This window comes from Solanum tuberosum, unplaced genomic scaffold, assembly GCF_000226075.1.
Source record: "Solanum tuberosum cultivar DM 1-3 516 R44 unplaced genomic scaffold, SolTub_3.0 scf00345, whole genome shotgun sequence".
Classification (NCBI taxonomy): domain Eukaryota; kingdom Viridiplantae; phylum Streptophyta; class Magnoliopsida; order Solanales; family Solanaceae; genus Solanum; species Solanum tuberosum.
In genome coordinates, this window is record NW_006239264.1 from 402,453 (window position 1) to 419,243 (window position 16,791).

The 16,791-nt window shown below is 35.8% G+C and overlaps 1 protein-coding gene across 2 annotated transcripts in view; it reads right to left on the reverse strand.

The window, feature by feature from the left end:
* Positions 1 to 16,458, reverse strand: part of LOC102596058 (ubiquitin carboxyl-terminal hydrolase 13-like) — a 19,498-nt gene extending 3,040 nt beyond the window's left edge. The window contains exons 1-27 of one of the 2 annotated variants that reach the window (XM_015315137.1): positions 16,324 to 16,458; positions 16,098 to 16,161; positions 14,946 to 15,084; positions 14,691 to 14,848; positions 12,137 to 12,411; positions 11,853 to 12,056; positions 11,661 to 11,769; positions 11,451 to 11,566; positions 11,138 to 11,236; positions 9,817 to 9,926; positions 8,816 to 8,890; positions 7,140 to 7,218; positions 6,906 to 7,001; positions 6,735 to 6,815; positions 6,524 to 6,643; positions 4,893 to 5,015; positions 4,350 to 4,427; positions 4,169 to 4,257; positions 3,976 to 4,084; positions 2,362 to 2,430; positions 2,168 to 2,278; positions 1,607 to 1,662; positions 1,295 to 1,472; positions 1,116 to 1,217; positions 948 to 1,019; positions 402 to 467; positions 83 to 148 (exon numbers count right to left, since the gene is read on the reverse strand). In XM_015315137.1, the coding sequence (XP_015170623.1) occupies positions 83 to 148; positions 402 to 467; positions 948 to 1,019; positions 1,116 to 1,217; positions 1,295 to 1,472; positions 1,607 to 1,662; positions 2,168 to 2,278; positions 2,362 to 2,430; positions 3,976 to 4,084; positions 4,169 to 4,257; positions 4,350 to 4,427; positions 4,893 to 5,015; positions 6,524 to 6,643; positions 6,735 to 6,815; positions 6,906 to 7,001; positions 7,140 to 7,218; positions 8,816 to 8,890; positions 9,817 to 9,926; positions 11,138 to 11,236; positions 11,451 to 11,566; positions 11,661 to 11,769; positions 11,853 to 12,056; positions 12,137 to 12,411; positions 14,691 to 14,848; positions 14,946 to 15,084; positions 16,098 to 16,161; positions 16,324 to 16,344 (2,865 nt within the window). In that variant the 5' untranslated portion in view covers positions 16,345 to 16,458. Of the gene's footprint in view, positions 1 to 82; positions 149 to 401; positions 468 to 947; positions 1,020 to 1,115; positions 1,218 to 1,294; positions 1,473 to 1,606; positions 1,663 to 2,167; positions 2,279 to 2,361; positions 2,431 to 3,975; positions 4,085 to 4,168; positions 4,258 to 4,349; positions 4,428 to 4,892; positions 5,016 to 6,523; positions 6,644 to 6,734; positions 6,816 to 6,905; positions 7,044 to 7,139; positions 7,219 to 8,815; positions 8,891 to 9,816; positions 9,927 to 11,137; positions 11,237 to 11,450; positions 11,567 to 11,660; positions 11,770 to 11,852; positions 12,057 to 12,136; positions 12,412 to 14,690; positions 14,849 to 14,945; positions 15,085 to 16,097; positions 16,162 to 16,323 lie in introns of both variants that reach the window. The other variant, XM_015315136.1, reaches the window with a different exon arrangement.
* Positions 16,459 to 16,791: the final 333 nt, after the last annotated feature.

Sequence of the window (16,791 nt, forward strand, 5' to 3'; positions counted from 1 at the left end):
CCTGTTTTTTTTTATTTGGGCCCCCCCCCCCCCCTCAAAAGAGAAGAATGGGTTCAGTGAAAGGGAGAAAGAGAAGGAGAACCTCTTCGGCCCGTAGCGTCCAGTACCGGTCATTTATGTTTTCTATCTTCTCTGTAGTTGGCAATATCTGCACAAAAGCAATCATAAGGAACAAGAGGAAAGATAATGCAAAGAAAGACAGTTCTCTCCAGAAGGAAATGAATAGAAAAACCACCATTTCAGGAACCTGTAAACTAAATGTGCAGATGAAGCAAACCTTAACAGCTCCTATTACGATACTGTGTTACTATCACGTGGAATTTGCCAGAACCAGTAAATCAAGGAACAAAGATTAGAAGGTTAACTTTGAGGCAATAATCAATAAGAATAGAAAGTAATACCTTGTAAATCTTATGGCAGAATACCTCTAGTAATCTTAGCTCTGCATCTGGATGCGACAACTCAATCTGTTTCACGACACATCAGAGTAGCAATTAAGTAAAACTAATGCTAGAGAAGCATCAGCAAAGAAGAAATCTTATGCTATGTTCAGCTGGGGAAGAAAGACGAAGGATATGAGGAGGGCGCGTAAAGAGGAGAGGCAAGTCTGCCCATTGTTTCATTAGGAAGAAAAGAAGAAGTTTAAATGGAGGGCTTGTGACCCTCCACATAGCCCTTTTACACCCTTCGAATATTCATAAGAATGAAGAAGTTAAATGGCTTTACTTCCCTACAAATTGTATTTAGCATCAGGAGAGAGGAAAATTATTCAAAAGAAAAACAAATCAACCAGCTAAACATATTTCCCTTCTCAACTTTGAACCAATGGCATTAAATATCTGCTACAAAACCAAATAAATGTAGCGAAAGGGTCGGGCTGTTCAGTAATTAGAAGAAAATTTGTTCAACTTAGCTTAACCAAAAATGCTACCAGGCCAGTATATTACCTTTGTCTTTAGATTTTTCATTACATCATCCACAGTACTTTGTTTTGGTAGACTGATCATGTGAATGACCACCTAAAGAGTAAAGAAGCAAGAATTGAAAATTAATATCTTATAAAAATGTAAAAGAAAGAAGGAAGAAAACAATAAGAATCCGTTTTGCATACTCACTTGATCTTTGGTAGCGTGATGAAAAGCTACTTTAAAGGGTTTCAAACCTTGAAATTCTGGCAAAGGAATGTCCAGTACTTCATAGTACAATATATCAAAAATCTGTGCAAGATTAATTAGAGATAATAAGACTTTCAGGAACTCATACTTAGCATTATCCAATGAATTTTAGCACTCACCTTATTGTAGTGGACCAGCATATTTACAAGGTAGTCTAAACCTCGGTATTTTATTGGTTGAGGTTTAGGTTGCTGAGACAAGCAGTCATGGGATGTGAGCCTAATTTTGGAGGGATCATCCAACTCGAGTTGTTGAGCTATTCTTCCCACAACTTCATCATATGTATTGATTCTAGACCTAGCATTTACAAGAAAACGTTTGAAATAGTACGAATGCTCAAATTTGGTCAATGGCATAGAGAAACAAAGCAATAGAAGGGAAAAAGAGAAGTAAAATGATATTATCAGCATATCTGAGGTTTTTGAACATACAGCTCTAAACAGAAACCCTGCTCCTTGGGTTTATCTAAAGATCGGAAGTGAACGACCTGAAAAACATAGTAGTATCAGAAATCTGATGACTGCCAAAAGAACAACAAAGTCACGTACATACTTCAAAACACTGTTGGAAAACAAGTTGATTTAAGCAGATCTTGCCTTACTGTTTATTGCTTTGAAATTAAAATCACTAAGTATCACACTAGGTGTTCTCATTTCTTTTTCTTCACATTCTTTTCCAGATTTGGTAACTAAAATCAAAGCTAGAAGGCCCAAATGTTTAAGGCTTCGGTTCTAATATTTCAGACAATGAGTCAATACAAAGCTAGAATAATTGTCATCTTATCAGAATTTTAAAGATCTTCAGCTACTATGAGTTGAATATTGTGTTCAGATAAAAATCTCAATGCCAATGTATGGAGGGAGTCAGCAACAAGTAATTTGAGAAGCAATCCACAATGGTATCATCAAGTAATTTGAGAAGGAAGTTGGGATTGAGCTATATGAATCCTCGCTGACCATAATTGTTACTGAACATATTTAGACATAAAATACCTGGCGATTGTGAACGTACTCCAGGAATGAAGGAACATCAGGATAACGAAATTGTTGTCGACTTTCAGCCGTTAGAGATTTTTGGAAGCATACTATATCACCATCCTCTAGCTGCACAGAAAAAGGACAAAGGATCATTCATAAGAAGTGTACATTGGCATGACTATACCCATAATGGTGTGGTCAGGGCATACCTCGTTTGATCGAAAAGTGGAGTTCTTGTCAATGTTTTCACACATGACACTTGGTTCGAACTTTATTTCCTGGACACAGAAAAACGATTGTGGGTTTTTTACTACAATTGTTATAATCCTAATTCTTTAGATATTTCCATGCGATATTACAGAATGACAATGCAAAACTGCCACTTAAATATATCAATGAACTAGTAAAAGAGGCAAAAAAAAAATCTATTCATGGCTTCTAGATTTGCAATCTGCACTTGAAGGTTGCATATATATAACCTTTCATAATGGGAATCGCCGGCGAAACTTGCCAGGAAATATCACCCAAAAAAAGAAGATATTTTGAGGCTAGAACTGTCTTTAAAAGGAGACATGGTACCATAAGAACAGTCACCGAAAAGAGAAATGAGAAGAAGCCAAAAAACTTTGGACGGGGCAAAAAACCTGGAAGAAGCTGCTTAAATCTCTACTGCAATAACAGAGGTTCAAATACCATATGAGAAAAGAAGAGGAGACAAATAGATTCTATTGAATAATGGATGTTCAGTACAAACTAACACCTTCTCACTGGTGTTAAACACAATAGATATCATATTCTCCAATGTGAGAAAATAGACAACTTAAGAACCAAACTCTAACACAGCAATATAGCAAGATCATCCTTCTTGTTTTTATTTTTTGTATTTTGGATAGAACGATACTTGTAGGTTTAATGGATCTTAACATAATCAATTTCGACTTGGTACAATAACTTCAAATTTGAGATCACAATGAATTTCTAAATGCTTCTAGCTTCACAGGAATTCTTCATTTTCTCAAGAACTGTGGAGGTTTATTTATAGTCCCAACGGTCTAGAATCCCTAAATTTAAATTTACATAACTCTTGAAAATAATGGCATGTCTAACTTCGTCACATATTCACCAATACAAGAGAGAAAGAGAGAGGAGCATAAAAGTAATCAACAACAACAACAACAACAACAACATGCCCAGTGAGATCCCACTAGGTGGGGTCTGGGGAGGGTAAATTGTACGCAGACCTTACCACTACCTCGTGGAGGTAGAGAGGCTGTTTCCGGGAGACCCTCATCATAAAAGTAATCAAGACAAGAAAAGCACCATCGCGGGAATCTCTCTGAAGAGGTAGAATATACTTTTATACAAACGAGGACTAGTCTCTATGATGTCTTAGAGTTAGTATAATAACTGGGTGTCATTTGCAGAACTCATATTTTGGTGTCATTTCTACTTTCTGCATACCACTTTGGGAGTTTTTCCTCTAGATCAAAACACTTATTACAATATCAAGAAAAACAAAAACAAAAGCTAAAATAAAAGTTATTTGATCAGCAGACAGCATAACATTTTTTCATAGTGTTATGCACATGAACTGGACCAAGGAGTAACGGCAATGGAACCAAACATTTTTAACATACTGCCAACATAAGGAGGCCGAATGGAAACAAGCTACAAAAGCAGAGCACTTTAGATCTTGTCAACTGCAAGTTCTGGAATAGTCAGTGATTTGCACCCTAACACACCTCAACAAAGCTTCTTGCTTCGCAATTGGTACAGAGTGATCAAGGAGTGTACAGTATATCTAAGATGTTCTAGGAACAGACCTCATAAAGCTCAACCTCTTGATCTGGGGCATAGCCAGCCATTGCATTTAGTTTGCTCAAGATTTCCATGGGATTACTGATTCCCTTCGCAAAGAGCCTTCCAACATACCTGTGTACATGAAAGAGAGACATCATAGATCGCCAAAACAACTGTCATGTAAATGCAAAAAATGAAGAAGATAATTTCTGATACCGCATATCTTCTTTCTCAGGATCATAAAGCTTGAAAAAAAGCAGAATATCATCTTTGGCCTTTTCCGGTGGAGAGAGGAGCATTAGTTCCTAGACATTATGCATAAATTATATGAATTCTGGTCATAAAGAAAAGATCTTAAAATAAGCACCACCACAGCACACTGGTAATGAATATTTACCCGTCCCAACTCTACTTCCAGAAACAATTTTAGCTCTGCATTGTGAAACTTATTGGACACTTTCCTCAGTTGTCCAACCTACATTCAGGTAAAAACTTGTCAAAATAACCGAACAAGCAAATGATTTTCATGGCATGAGCTTTTAAAACTGTCAGTTAGTGGGGTTTAGTAGTAAGTTAGTGTATCAGTTCTCATCCTCTAATTTGGAGTCACCCGTAACGTGTACATCTCATCCTTACTAATTTGGAGCCACCCGTAACGTGTACATCTCATCCTTACAAGCTCTAGCATCCTCGCATGCTATAAATAATTATAGACTACCGTTGAATACTCTTGGGGCAACGGATAGGTAGGTGTTACCTAGAGGATATGGGTTACCTTAAATTATTGACCCTACAGTTGTGGGATGGGGATATACATCTAATTTTCTGAAAACCCCTTCATGCAGGAGCTTCAAGTACTGGGGTACATCCTCTTTATACTATAGCACCACTACCACCAAATCCAACTGTCAAAATAAATTCTAAGAATAGAAATATTTACAGTTTGAGCTTCTTCAAGACGGGTCAATGGCCGATCAGGACGATACGTGTGATTCTGACGCTTGGCCCAGAGCCAATAACGTTGAAATTGCACTGGTACACGAAACTCTTTTTTGATATCCTCCTGCATAAAGCTATATAATTAGTCAACATAATAAAAAAGTATGTCAGGACATTGCAGCTAATGCATCTGAAAAGATTAATGTTACAATTATCACGAAACAAGGCCCCAATATGGCTTAAGTAACACGGACTTATAATATACAACAAATAATATGGCTCAAGTAACATAGACTTATAATATATAGCAAATAATATGGATCAAGTAACATGGACTTATAATATACAACAAATAATATGGCTCAAGTAACATAGACTTATAATATATAGCAAATAATATGGATCAAGTAACATGGACTTATAATATACAACAAATAATATGGCTCAAGTAACATGAACTTATAATATACAACAAATAATAGGGCTCAAGTAACATGGACTTATAATATTCAACAACAACAAAACCTCAAACCCCAAATGGGGTGGGCTATATGAATCCTAACTAACTATATTTCTCCATCCAAACTTATCTCAGACTAAACATATTATCAAATAAAATGAAATAAAAGTAAAAAATTACTAGAAATTCTCTATATTTGTTATATATTTAAGTGTCGAATTCAGGAATGAATCAGAAATGGGTATATGAAACTTTTTCGCAGCTTTTTAGTCCTAAAGAATCTATGAGAAGTATCTATACACATGTAATATTTGTTCAGCAAGGGTAAATCTAGGTATTAAAACTGGAGGATTCGAAATGGAAAGTGGCACCCTGGGTGTTGTGAGAGAAGGATGCATACAGAACAGTTACAAAACCGGCAATGTTATATGGTAGTGACTGTTGGGCCACTGAAGTCCAACAAATGCACACGATAAGTGTTGCAGCGATGCAGATGTGCGGTAATACAAGATTAGATAAGACTAAAAATATCATATTTGTCAGAAGGTGTAAGTAGCATGCATTGAGAAAAAAATGGAAAAGGTTGTTTGAGATGGTTTGGTTATATCTTGCATCAACCTACAAATGCACGTGCAAAACTATAGTGAGTGAAGGTGTTAAAAAGGGACGAGGTAGACTACACAATTTCATGGAATCAATGCAGGCATAGCTAAAATTAAGGCACAATGGAAAGGAAAAGATTCAAATAGGTGATATCTACTACTTGAGAATAGACTCTAGTCTTGTTAGTATGCTGGTTTTCAACAAAAGAAACAATATTACCAGATTGTCTGGTTGAGCAACGGCTTTGTACAGCAAGGAAGGGGGTGCATATAGCAGGAGTGAATGAACATCAAATTATTAGCTGGATTATACTGACGCATCTAAAAATCTTATGCCCAAGGTCAAAAAGTTTTTCCACGTCAATGCAGACACATTAATCTAAAGAAGTATACATCTGAGCATCTTCATCTACTTCATAGGATATACTACCAATTTTAGCAGTAATAAACTGTATCTCATTGAGTGTTACTGAACTTATCTCAGTGCATTTTACTAGAGCTTACAGCATGTAGACATGCAAATAAATCCTCAGTCTAAAAGCATTTTGAGATTAAAAGATAGCTGGTTACCTTGAAAGCACTAAAAAGTGTCTCTCTTTGAATGCGGAAACTCTTAACTTTCTCATGATCCACTAAATCAAAATATATGTCCTTTCCAATCTGCCGTTGCATATCTTCATCGCGAGCAACCTAGTCATGTCATGTAATAATTAAAAGGTTACTACTCGGGCAACAGGAGTTTGTCCTAATCATTGTGAATGGCAGTATATTAATAAAAGACCTTTATAATTGTGTAAAGGTTTGCCTCTGATTCTTCCTTCTTTTTCTGCTCTTCATCCTCTTGATCTCTTTTAAACCTTGCCTTGAAGATGTCCATAAGTATAGTCAGATCAACATGTGAAATAGGTGCAATGATAAAGAGACAGCTCATGCTGCTGGTGCTGTATCTTACCCTCAGGTGTTCACCTATGTCCTTCTGATCAACAGTACACATTATTTTCTCTTTATCACTTTCTCGTATATAGACCAGTAAGTAAGCATTTGAGTTCTGAGAAATTTGAAAGCCGTATTCAGGATTTGTCTGTGGCAACTGCTATCAATCCAGAAGGGACATCAAAATGAACTCAACAAATCTGATATCCTGGGAAAGATCGAGACCAATGAGTAAAACCAAGTCACAGATTACCTTCCCTTGACCACCATATTGCTCTTCTAATGCCCTTTTTGCATCTACTTTAGTCACTCTTTCATCATCAAATTTATACCTGGAAACATTCACGTTACTTGCCTAGGAAGCAGAATCATAGACTTGCAGAACGAACCAAAGCACAAAATAATAAAGCAGACAAATGAAAAATTGCTAGGTAACTGAAGTATAAGATGGCCAAATATGATGCAATGGAATATGAAACATGGTCAGTTAATTGAAGTGTAAGACAACCAAATATGATGCAACGAAATACTCATTGTCCGATTGTATACTAAAAGATTAAAGGAGGACCCACATGGAAGTTAAAGTAGATTAACCAACTAGCAACTTCTGATTATGACTCTGACCTCTGTAAGCAATAAGCCTCGACGATCACATCATATACACAGGAAAAACACATAATAAGGGGGAATTTCAACGTACCGAAACTGGAAATAACTCTCTGAATTCATTTAAAGGTAATATAGACTAATAGAAGGAGAAGTTTCTTTGAACAGTAATAAGGCCAAAAGAGCTATAAAATAATCCATTTCATACTACCAATAAGATCAGACAAATGTTTCATCCTAATATTTCAGCATATTAATCATGCAAAATAGAAAAGATAAGTTGTTATTACCTATTTAAAAAAATGGAGAAGTTATGCCATCTTGTGTGGAAAGTGGAAAAATTAATATTATAACTATGTCCTTCTTGAGACATTCATAAAGCTAGTTCTCTAGGTATGTGAAAGAGCAGCAGCAAGGTGATTACAGTAAAAGATAAGAACATAGATATTGTCAGTGGTAAATACAACCACAGAGATGAAAACAGATAGACAGATGGAGATACACAGGCATTGTGAACACAAAAGGTAACCAACATATTTACAAAGAAACAGACGTTGAAGTATTCCATTCTAACTAAATACAAACGACTTCATTTGATCTGTAATACAGACACCAAATAGACTCCTTACAAAATGTACCCTCCTAGTTTTAACAGATCCAATTATAGGATGGACGTTTGTCTGACTGAGGGTGAAACACTTACCTACTGTATACAGTGAAGAATGTTATAGCCTTTTAGGAAGTGGGTAAGGATGTTTTACATGTTCAGATCTGGAAAGCCTAAGCCCCATGGAATATGTAGTTACTTCTCTTTTTGAAAATAAACTAGTTTGGTCTCTCAACATTATGATAAACAGGAAAAACTGTCAATCACTTTCAGCCATAGGGATGCCCAACATGTTAGGACAACTCATCCTACAGGCTAAAGCTTAGGATGCTTCGGGAAGAAGCATTTTGATTTCCCAAGTTCACAAGACACTGGAGGCAAGGAGAAAATTCATGCAATACACAAAAAATAAACAGAAAACAGTATCATGGTATGAGACCAATAACAGTTGTTCTGTATGATGAAAACAATGGAACAACCTGAAGAAGTACGATGGATGGCTTTTTGAAAAGAGACTTCCAATAACATAGTTTTGTACAATGTCAATAAATGCTCTAACTCCAACTCCAAAGCAGGCAAAAGCAATTTATAATCAAAAAGACTAGTTATTACGAATCAGAAGAGGAAGAATTCAGTTGTGTAATACTTCAAGATTTCAAAAAAAAAACAATGATAATTCACGTATGAAGAGACAAACTTGTGCGTAAAATGTTTACCACTGGTTTGAAAGAGTTGGCCGTATGAAAGCATAATAGTGTCCACCTGTCACACTACCCCCATGGACTAATACACTGCCAAGAAGGAGGTTGAAAAATGAACAGATGAGCTACATTGTCCAAAAAAAAATGAACAGCCGAGCAAAAGTCTTTGATGTGAATTCCACAACCTTAAGTACATGAAATAACATTATTCCAGTTGACTATCTTAGGTAGGCTTCCTGCACACAGAAGTCTATTATGATATACTTGGTCAAGCATACACTCACCCAAGAACCACCTATTCATCACAAATAGTGTATCCAATTGTTGTAGCATCACGATTCGAAATGTACCAGTCTCTATGCTCACATGCTTATGACTTCCAGTGAATCAGACTTTCAATGGAAATTTGAGTTTCTAAAATCTATCATATGAGGGAAGATATAGTGTCTTCATCGTTGCCACTAATTGTCATTCTTGTTACATATCAAGATCCTTTTAGCTCACATTCTTCTTCATCATCATATGACCTATGCATGATTTGCAAGGGATTTATGTCCTAGCTTTCTGTTTTCTTCTTCCTCCATCCTCTATCAGATTGCAGTGGGCTGAAGCCGAAGAATCACTACATTATGCGCTTAAAACTATGCAAGGATCAGTTTCTAAATCATCAAGGCAGGTTCTGTTTCACTCAGCAAGTTTGTTAAATTTGTTATTTAGAAAAATGCTGATATGTGAAAGCTCATTATGAATTGAACTGCCACCAGGCAAATTTTCTTGTTTCCATTGTTCCCATTCATTTACTACCTGAGCTATTACTTATTTTTCAGGGTTGGCTAAATATCTGGCCCATTTCATTAAAACAATTGACCCCTTTTCCTATTGTAAGGTAAATAATTTTATTGATGTTGGTGGGTCATTTAGAGGGGGAAAATGCAATTATAGTTTAACACAAAAATGGAAAGTTGATTTTGAGAAAAATCAATAAATCATAATTAAAACTTCAAAGCATATGATACCTGTGAAGTGTGTAAAGGTTTCTGACAGTTCTATCAGCCTCGGAAGACAAGTATTTACCATTCTCTCTGTCCAGATCAAGTTGCAAAGGGAACTCATATCGGTCATTTATCTACATTGCATCACCAATAAATAATTGAATCAATCAAACCATACCAAACAAAATCAAGATGACTTTTTTACATAAGTAATCTATATTACTTTAAAAGCATGAAGGTCCTTAGAAATGTCATTTACTTTTTTATCAAATTATTATTTAATTGTCTTTACAATATTGCTTCAAGACTTTTGAACTGTGAAAAATTAAAGAGTCTTAAAATATATGGTAAGAGGAAAATATATGACAAGAGTATTAGGAAAATTATCATAGCCAAAAATATATAGGAAGAAAAATTAGAAAACGTCTCCAAAAATATATGGGAAGGAAAATTAATGTTGGTAGGTTTTCTTTTTCCTTATGTGTGTGAATATATGGGAAGGAGAATTAACTTTTTAGAATTTCAAAAACAAAACTATTTAAAATAAAAGATAGTTGGGCACTTCTATATATAAAATAAGAAAAAGTTTGCTCGAAGGCAGCCTGCATCTTTGGTTCTCTCCCTCAACTGGGTCAGGTTTATACTGCTTCCTGCAACCTGCACACCGTTCATTCTCACTAATTTATTCTATCATCATTCAAAACTTGAAGTTCTTTAATTTTTAGTACTGTTCTTATTTGCTCATTTTCAGTGAATTATTATTTTGATTAGTGAATCTTATTTGATTTTCTTTTTTTTTTAGACTGGTATAGCTTATTTGATTTTCTTGTGTTTGTGTTCAATAAAAAGTTAAAAACTCACTTCAATGATTTTTTTCCAACCCCGTTGTTAGGTAATTTTGGCTCAATGTTTTCTTGGAACAATGTTGATGGAAGAGGCAAAAGTCTTGTCAGATTTCTTCCTAATTCTTGTCAGGTATATATTTATATGTCATGTATACATAAAAAGTGTTCCTTGCATTTATTTCATGCTTACATTTATCATCATTCAAAAATTGAAGTTCTTTAATTTTTAGTATTGTTCTTCTTTGCTTATTTTCAGTGAGACATAAATCTACCAATAATATTTAAAAGTACTATTTTTTTTATGCGTCAAACACGTGCAACACAAGTACACTAGACTAGTTTATAGAGGAAAAGCAACAGACATCCAACAGCAGAAGAACACTTGACAGTCTACAACAACAACATACACAGTGAAATCCCGGTGTGGGAACATTTCACAGTCTAAAGTTTTAAAATCATGGAACAATAGCTGGCACTTGCTAGACTAAAAGAGTACTAACCTTTGAGTCATTGCCTCGCATATTATCATATTCAAAGCGCTTTAAATGAAGCTGCAGGACTGGGGGAAAATCAATAAACAACGCACCCTTCTTTGCATCCTGAAACAACCATAATCCTCGGTATTAGATAAGGTTGATTTTGCAAAAGAGTGACCAAAATCCTCAACAGTGTAACCAAGCAGAGAAGCTGAAAAGAAATGAGAGACAAGGTAGGCAACAGAAAATTGAAGATTAACTTCGCTGAAATTTTTCATCAAGTTGCTCAAAGATCATAGCAAAATACAAAACTCAATAACTCATGTGCTAACCTTACCTGCAAACCATATACCTCTGACTTATATTTGTTATCACCATCAAGATAATCAACTTCAACATATTCATCAAAAGAAGCATAAACATCAGAACAACCTTTGACAAGAAGCTGAATATCTGCCACACACAAATGTACAAAGCATCATAAGATACAATGATAAAATGGCTAAGAAAGAAAACAGCAGGAACTTGTTTGATCAACTGAAGATACCATTAAATGTCTCCTTGTGCGTAGATTTGTAGTCCACACTGATACACTCAATGTAGCTCATATTGTGCCCTTCAAATAACTGTTGTATGGTACCCTCCACAATAGTTCCCTAACACCGGCAGAAGAGCAGCTATCAATCAGTTACCAAAGCACAGAAGAATAACTTCATATGTGTTTAGAAGCCTATTTTACCTTCATCTTTCCCTCAAGCTTTTCACATAGAAGTCTATTGAGTTCTTCCACATCATGCTGCTTGAATACGTCAGAAGAGTCCCACCCAAATGACTTTGTCAACTCCCTTGTTGCTACACTGTCGTCACTGAATTGGAGCTTGTAGAATAAATTTTGCAAGGCCAGGGGCATATCATTCTCAGTTGTAGGCATGTGGTATACAGCCTGTGAACCCAGTGAACTCTTAATGCATCACAATGAGTCCTTTAATTGACCACATAAAAGAATGGAGCATAGTAGCTAACCTTCCTGAAGTAAGGAATATGGTAGAAAGTCTGGAGCAGAGAGTTCAAATAACATGTAGCTCCTTGATTCTTGAGTCCAACAAAATTAGTGACTTTTTTTGAGTTTATTGAATCGTACGACATATACTCAGAATCTGATAGCACAGCAACCTCAGCTTCAATGGTGCACACATCACCAACAAGATAACCCTTATCACGATTGTATAGCTCAGCAAGTGACATAAAGAGTTCAAAACCCCATTCACTTGCCGTAGAACAGAATTTGTGTTGTGTCTCTGCAAAGCACAAGAAAAAAAACTTTTATAGAGACCTACAAAAGAACAAATGCAATTATTCTATGTTCGAACTTTTATGGGAGCTAAAACAGCCTGAAGTATTCCCGTTACCCATTGGAAATTGCCAGAACTCCTAGCTACCATGCTTTTGTCATATGATCTATTTTTAACAAAATACACGATCCTGATAAGCACTTCACACAAGATGAAACCAGTTCCCACAACCCAACTTCCAACCTCCTCCCAAAGAAAAGATGTATAAGAAAAATACAATGAGGCACTAGTGGGAACTAGACATCCTCAATCCCAAGCAACAATCCAACCTTAGAAAAGGATTCCAACATTAGAAAGCTTTCTTCTAATATATCAAAGCATGAGAAAAATGAAAACCAAAAGACAGACAAACTCAGCAAATCTCAAAAATGGGGTGTGTGCACTGCACACCAGTCAAGGATAAAACAAGGGACCAAATGAAACACATGCAAAAGTTGAACAAGCAACTGCTTGGCAACTCAACCTGGATCAGCCTACTTATTCTAACCCCCTGGTCGCTGACTGCTTTTTATTTTCTTTTTTTTTTTTTACCTTGATTGATAGGTTGTTAATGTTCACGGGTTGTATATAATCCAGTAGAGCAGAATGTGCATAACCGACCACATCTAACTTCATACTAAGGCGTAACTGAGTGACTAATTGTCTTTTTATTTTTTAGGTACAATAATGAAAGGATTATTGACCATTCAGAAAACAGCAGAAATAGAGTTCCAGAAGAGAAGCAAGCATCCACAAGCAAAATTACAGGAATGTCAAGGAGTTAGGAGCTCACGTTTTCATTCGAGTTGGCAACTCGGGTTTGCAGGTTCTTTGATCAATCTTCTTACTTTTATTAAGAGATTTTTTTTTAATCGGTAAGAGTAACTTCATATATAATAAAACTAAGAAGAAGTTGTTGGATAATTTACAACCAAAAGTACACCATTAAAACATTTCTATGTGCTGATGAAGTCAATCATGGAACTAGGGGGAAAAGTATGTACATCTCCGAGTTTTTGATGAAGTAAGCATTTTCATTAACGGCATCAAGAATATGCAAACAGTACTATTACGAAAGATAGATGTACATCTTGCCAAGTTACACCAAAACCTAACCAAAATAATACATTTCATTCCAAACGCACCACCAGATTGCAGCCGGATAGTATTGTGGAGATCCTGTAATTGTAAATACAGTTATAGCACGCATGGCATGTTGAATGTTAGTACCCTAGTGAACAAAGAAGGTAGAGCGTCGATTATATGGTGGTTGATGATGGAAGATGGAGTACACAGTTTGGATGTTCACGAGCCTTTCATGTGGGAGGAAAAAAGGTAGGTTCTCATCGTCAAAGAGTATGGTGAAAAGGCCAATAAAGGTTTTAAACAAGGATGACGACCGCATTCATTTTCCATTTGGGGAGAAGTTGAAAAATAAGATAAAAAGACAGGAGTGAGAAAATCCCTATTTTCGTTGTTGTCAATTGATAGGGAAGTAATCATGGCCAAAGGAGTTGAGCCACTGTTGGTGCCTCAATGAGGCACAAAATCAGAACAAGGGGAAGGGGAAGGCAGTTGATTGTAATATGAAGGAGAGGGCTACTTGGAGCTCATCGAGTATGTTCGCAACTTACATTTAGTTGGGACAACCTCCTTAAGACCGCTGATATTTGGAAGCAGATCTCCTCTGTTGGATGGAACAGGATAAAGGAGGGTTCCCATAGGAAGGTAGGGTGTTGATTGCATTCAAATATTAAGGTTCAGGAAAATGATCAGCCATTAGCTATAGTTAAAGGAAATAGATCACTAAATTGGTGGGAAATAGACTTCTAAATTTCAGGGAACACTTGTATGTTTATTTCAAGGGGAAGAAAGATAGAGTTTTAGAGTTGCTAATTGGTATAGAACAAGAGTCAAGGAGGGAAAGTGATAATGGGAAAAAGGATAGGAGGATGGGAGGGAAAGGAAGTCAGTGAAACACAAAAAGGAATGGGTATGAGAAAAAAAGGGCGAGCAGGGAAAGGGCAAAGTGTCCACATTACATCTTGAAATACACTCACATAAAAAGCACATGATGTCTGTTCTCTATGACTAAATATAGCTATCCAACAGTCAGGTTATTAACAGAGAAAACAATCAGCAGCGCAGGCACAACAGAAAATAAACCCCAAATCTGGTCTTTAGAATTTCAACAGAGAATTTTGGCTATCAACTGGAGAAGAGGAATTAAATTAAGTAGCAATTACCTTTTCTGATTGAGTAATCATTCTGAGTTTGATTAACTACTGACAAACTGAAGTCGGCATATATAATCCACCCACTAGGTAAAGCAGCAGAATCAGCAGCAGCCAGATACATAGACAAGTATTCAGCATTCTTGCCCTTGGGGAAAATTAAAATCCGCCTGTCAAATAGTAGGGAAAAAAAACATCATGGGACCTAAGGTAATAGCTTTACTGTGTACAAAGAATATGAAAGGATACGAAAGAATATTACAATACCATTTATAGCCTCCAGCAATAAAATCGTCAGAGTAGAGCTTCTTTACATTCAACCTAGAGAAGTTTACTACCTTCCAAGTGAATGTTTGGGGATCCTCTAGTAGCTGATTATCCCCATCATTTCCTGTTACTACTGGTGCTAACAAGTCAACATGGAGAAACCGTCAGATCAAAAACTCAAAATCCAGTCGTACAGAACATAGATGTACATATCGAATAAGCCAATGTACAATCAACTAAGATTTGGTTTAATTTGAAAATTATCAGTCAACTTGCATAACATGGATTCCTATACCTTATTTTTTAACCAAATAGCATATCAGACACAAGTATACAAAATGAGTCACGATATGTTTGTTTGTTTTATTTCTTATCCTTTAATCCTATAACTACTTTCTACTTTTGTGTAACCAGACATTCAAGAGTGCCAACGTAGCATGAATGAGTATCCCCTTTGAACAACCTATCAACTGTATAAACATGGGAAATGTTCTATCGATCCTATAGTCCCCATTCTTGAAATAGTATAAACACAAACACGCTGCTTCTTTTTCCTCCTCACAGGCATTCAAAATGTGTATCCCCTTTGAACAACCTATCAACTGTATAAACATGGGAAATGTTCTATCGATCCTATAGTCCCCATTCTTGAAATAGTATAAACACAAACACGCTGCTTCTTTTTCCTCCTCACAGGCATTCAAAATGTGTATCCCCTTTGAACAACCTATCAACTGTATAAACATGGGAAATGTTCTACTAATCCTGTAATTCCCACTCTTGAAATAGAAAACACAAACACGTTGCTTCTTTTTCTTCCTTGCATGCAGTCAAGAGTGTCAGTGTAGCATGAATGTGTATCCCTTCTGAACAACCTATCAACTGTATAAACATGGAAAATGTTCTACTTATTCTATAGTCCCCATTCTTTGAAATAGTAAAATACAATCACATTGCTTCTTATTCTTCCGCACAGACATTCAAGAACCTTTGAACAATACATCAACTGTATAAACATGGGAAATGTTCAACTTATTGTATAGATTCTTTGAAATAGTAAAACACAAACACATTACTTCTTATTCATTTGCCCTAAGTTGATACAAAAAAAAATTAGAACAAATAACCCAGAAAACGTTAATTCTTAAGTACCATCGCTGCGCTGATATCCTTCACCACGTGGAGGCAGCAATGGCATCATCTCCATATCTCCTGGCTACTCAAACATAAACACAAAGAGCAAAGAAATCTCAAAAACTAAGCCGAAATTCATCACTATACAAAACCCTAAAATCCAAAAAGAGTAGCAACGATTGTAAGCCAATCAATGTATACTGTGTTCATTAATGAAGAACACGAAGACGATACGTAGACTTACATTCTTAGATGTTGAAGCCATAATGGTGATCGATGAAGAAATTCCAGTGAATTCAACTTGTTTCGGAAGAAAATGGAAGCGAAAATTGAGGAATCAGCTTGAAAAACGAGAAGTGAAAGTAAGCGGGAAAATGGAAAAATCACCAGAGCTCAATGAATGAAATAAAAGAAGTTTCTGGAATGAATGAGGGTAGTTTAGTCCCTTTAAATACCGAGTCCAAGATTTTTCACGTGATTATAACTGCCTAAACTGTATTCAGTTTCAGTGTTATATAAATCCTATTGAAAAACTTCACTTTATAAATGTATTAGTTATAGAGTCCAAAACTCCCCTCTATAACCTATGGTTAGTTTTAAGATATTTTGATTATTTTAGTGATTGACAGTTTTATTAATTGTAATAATATTTAATTGAGCTACATATGATTATTAAATTGACATATACTTGACATTTAAATAATATTATCTC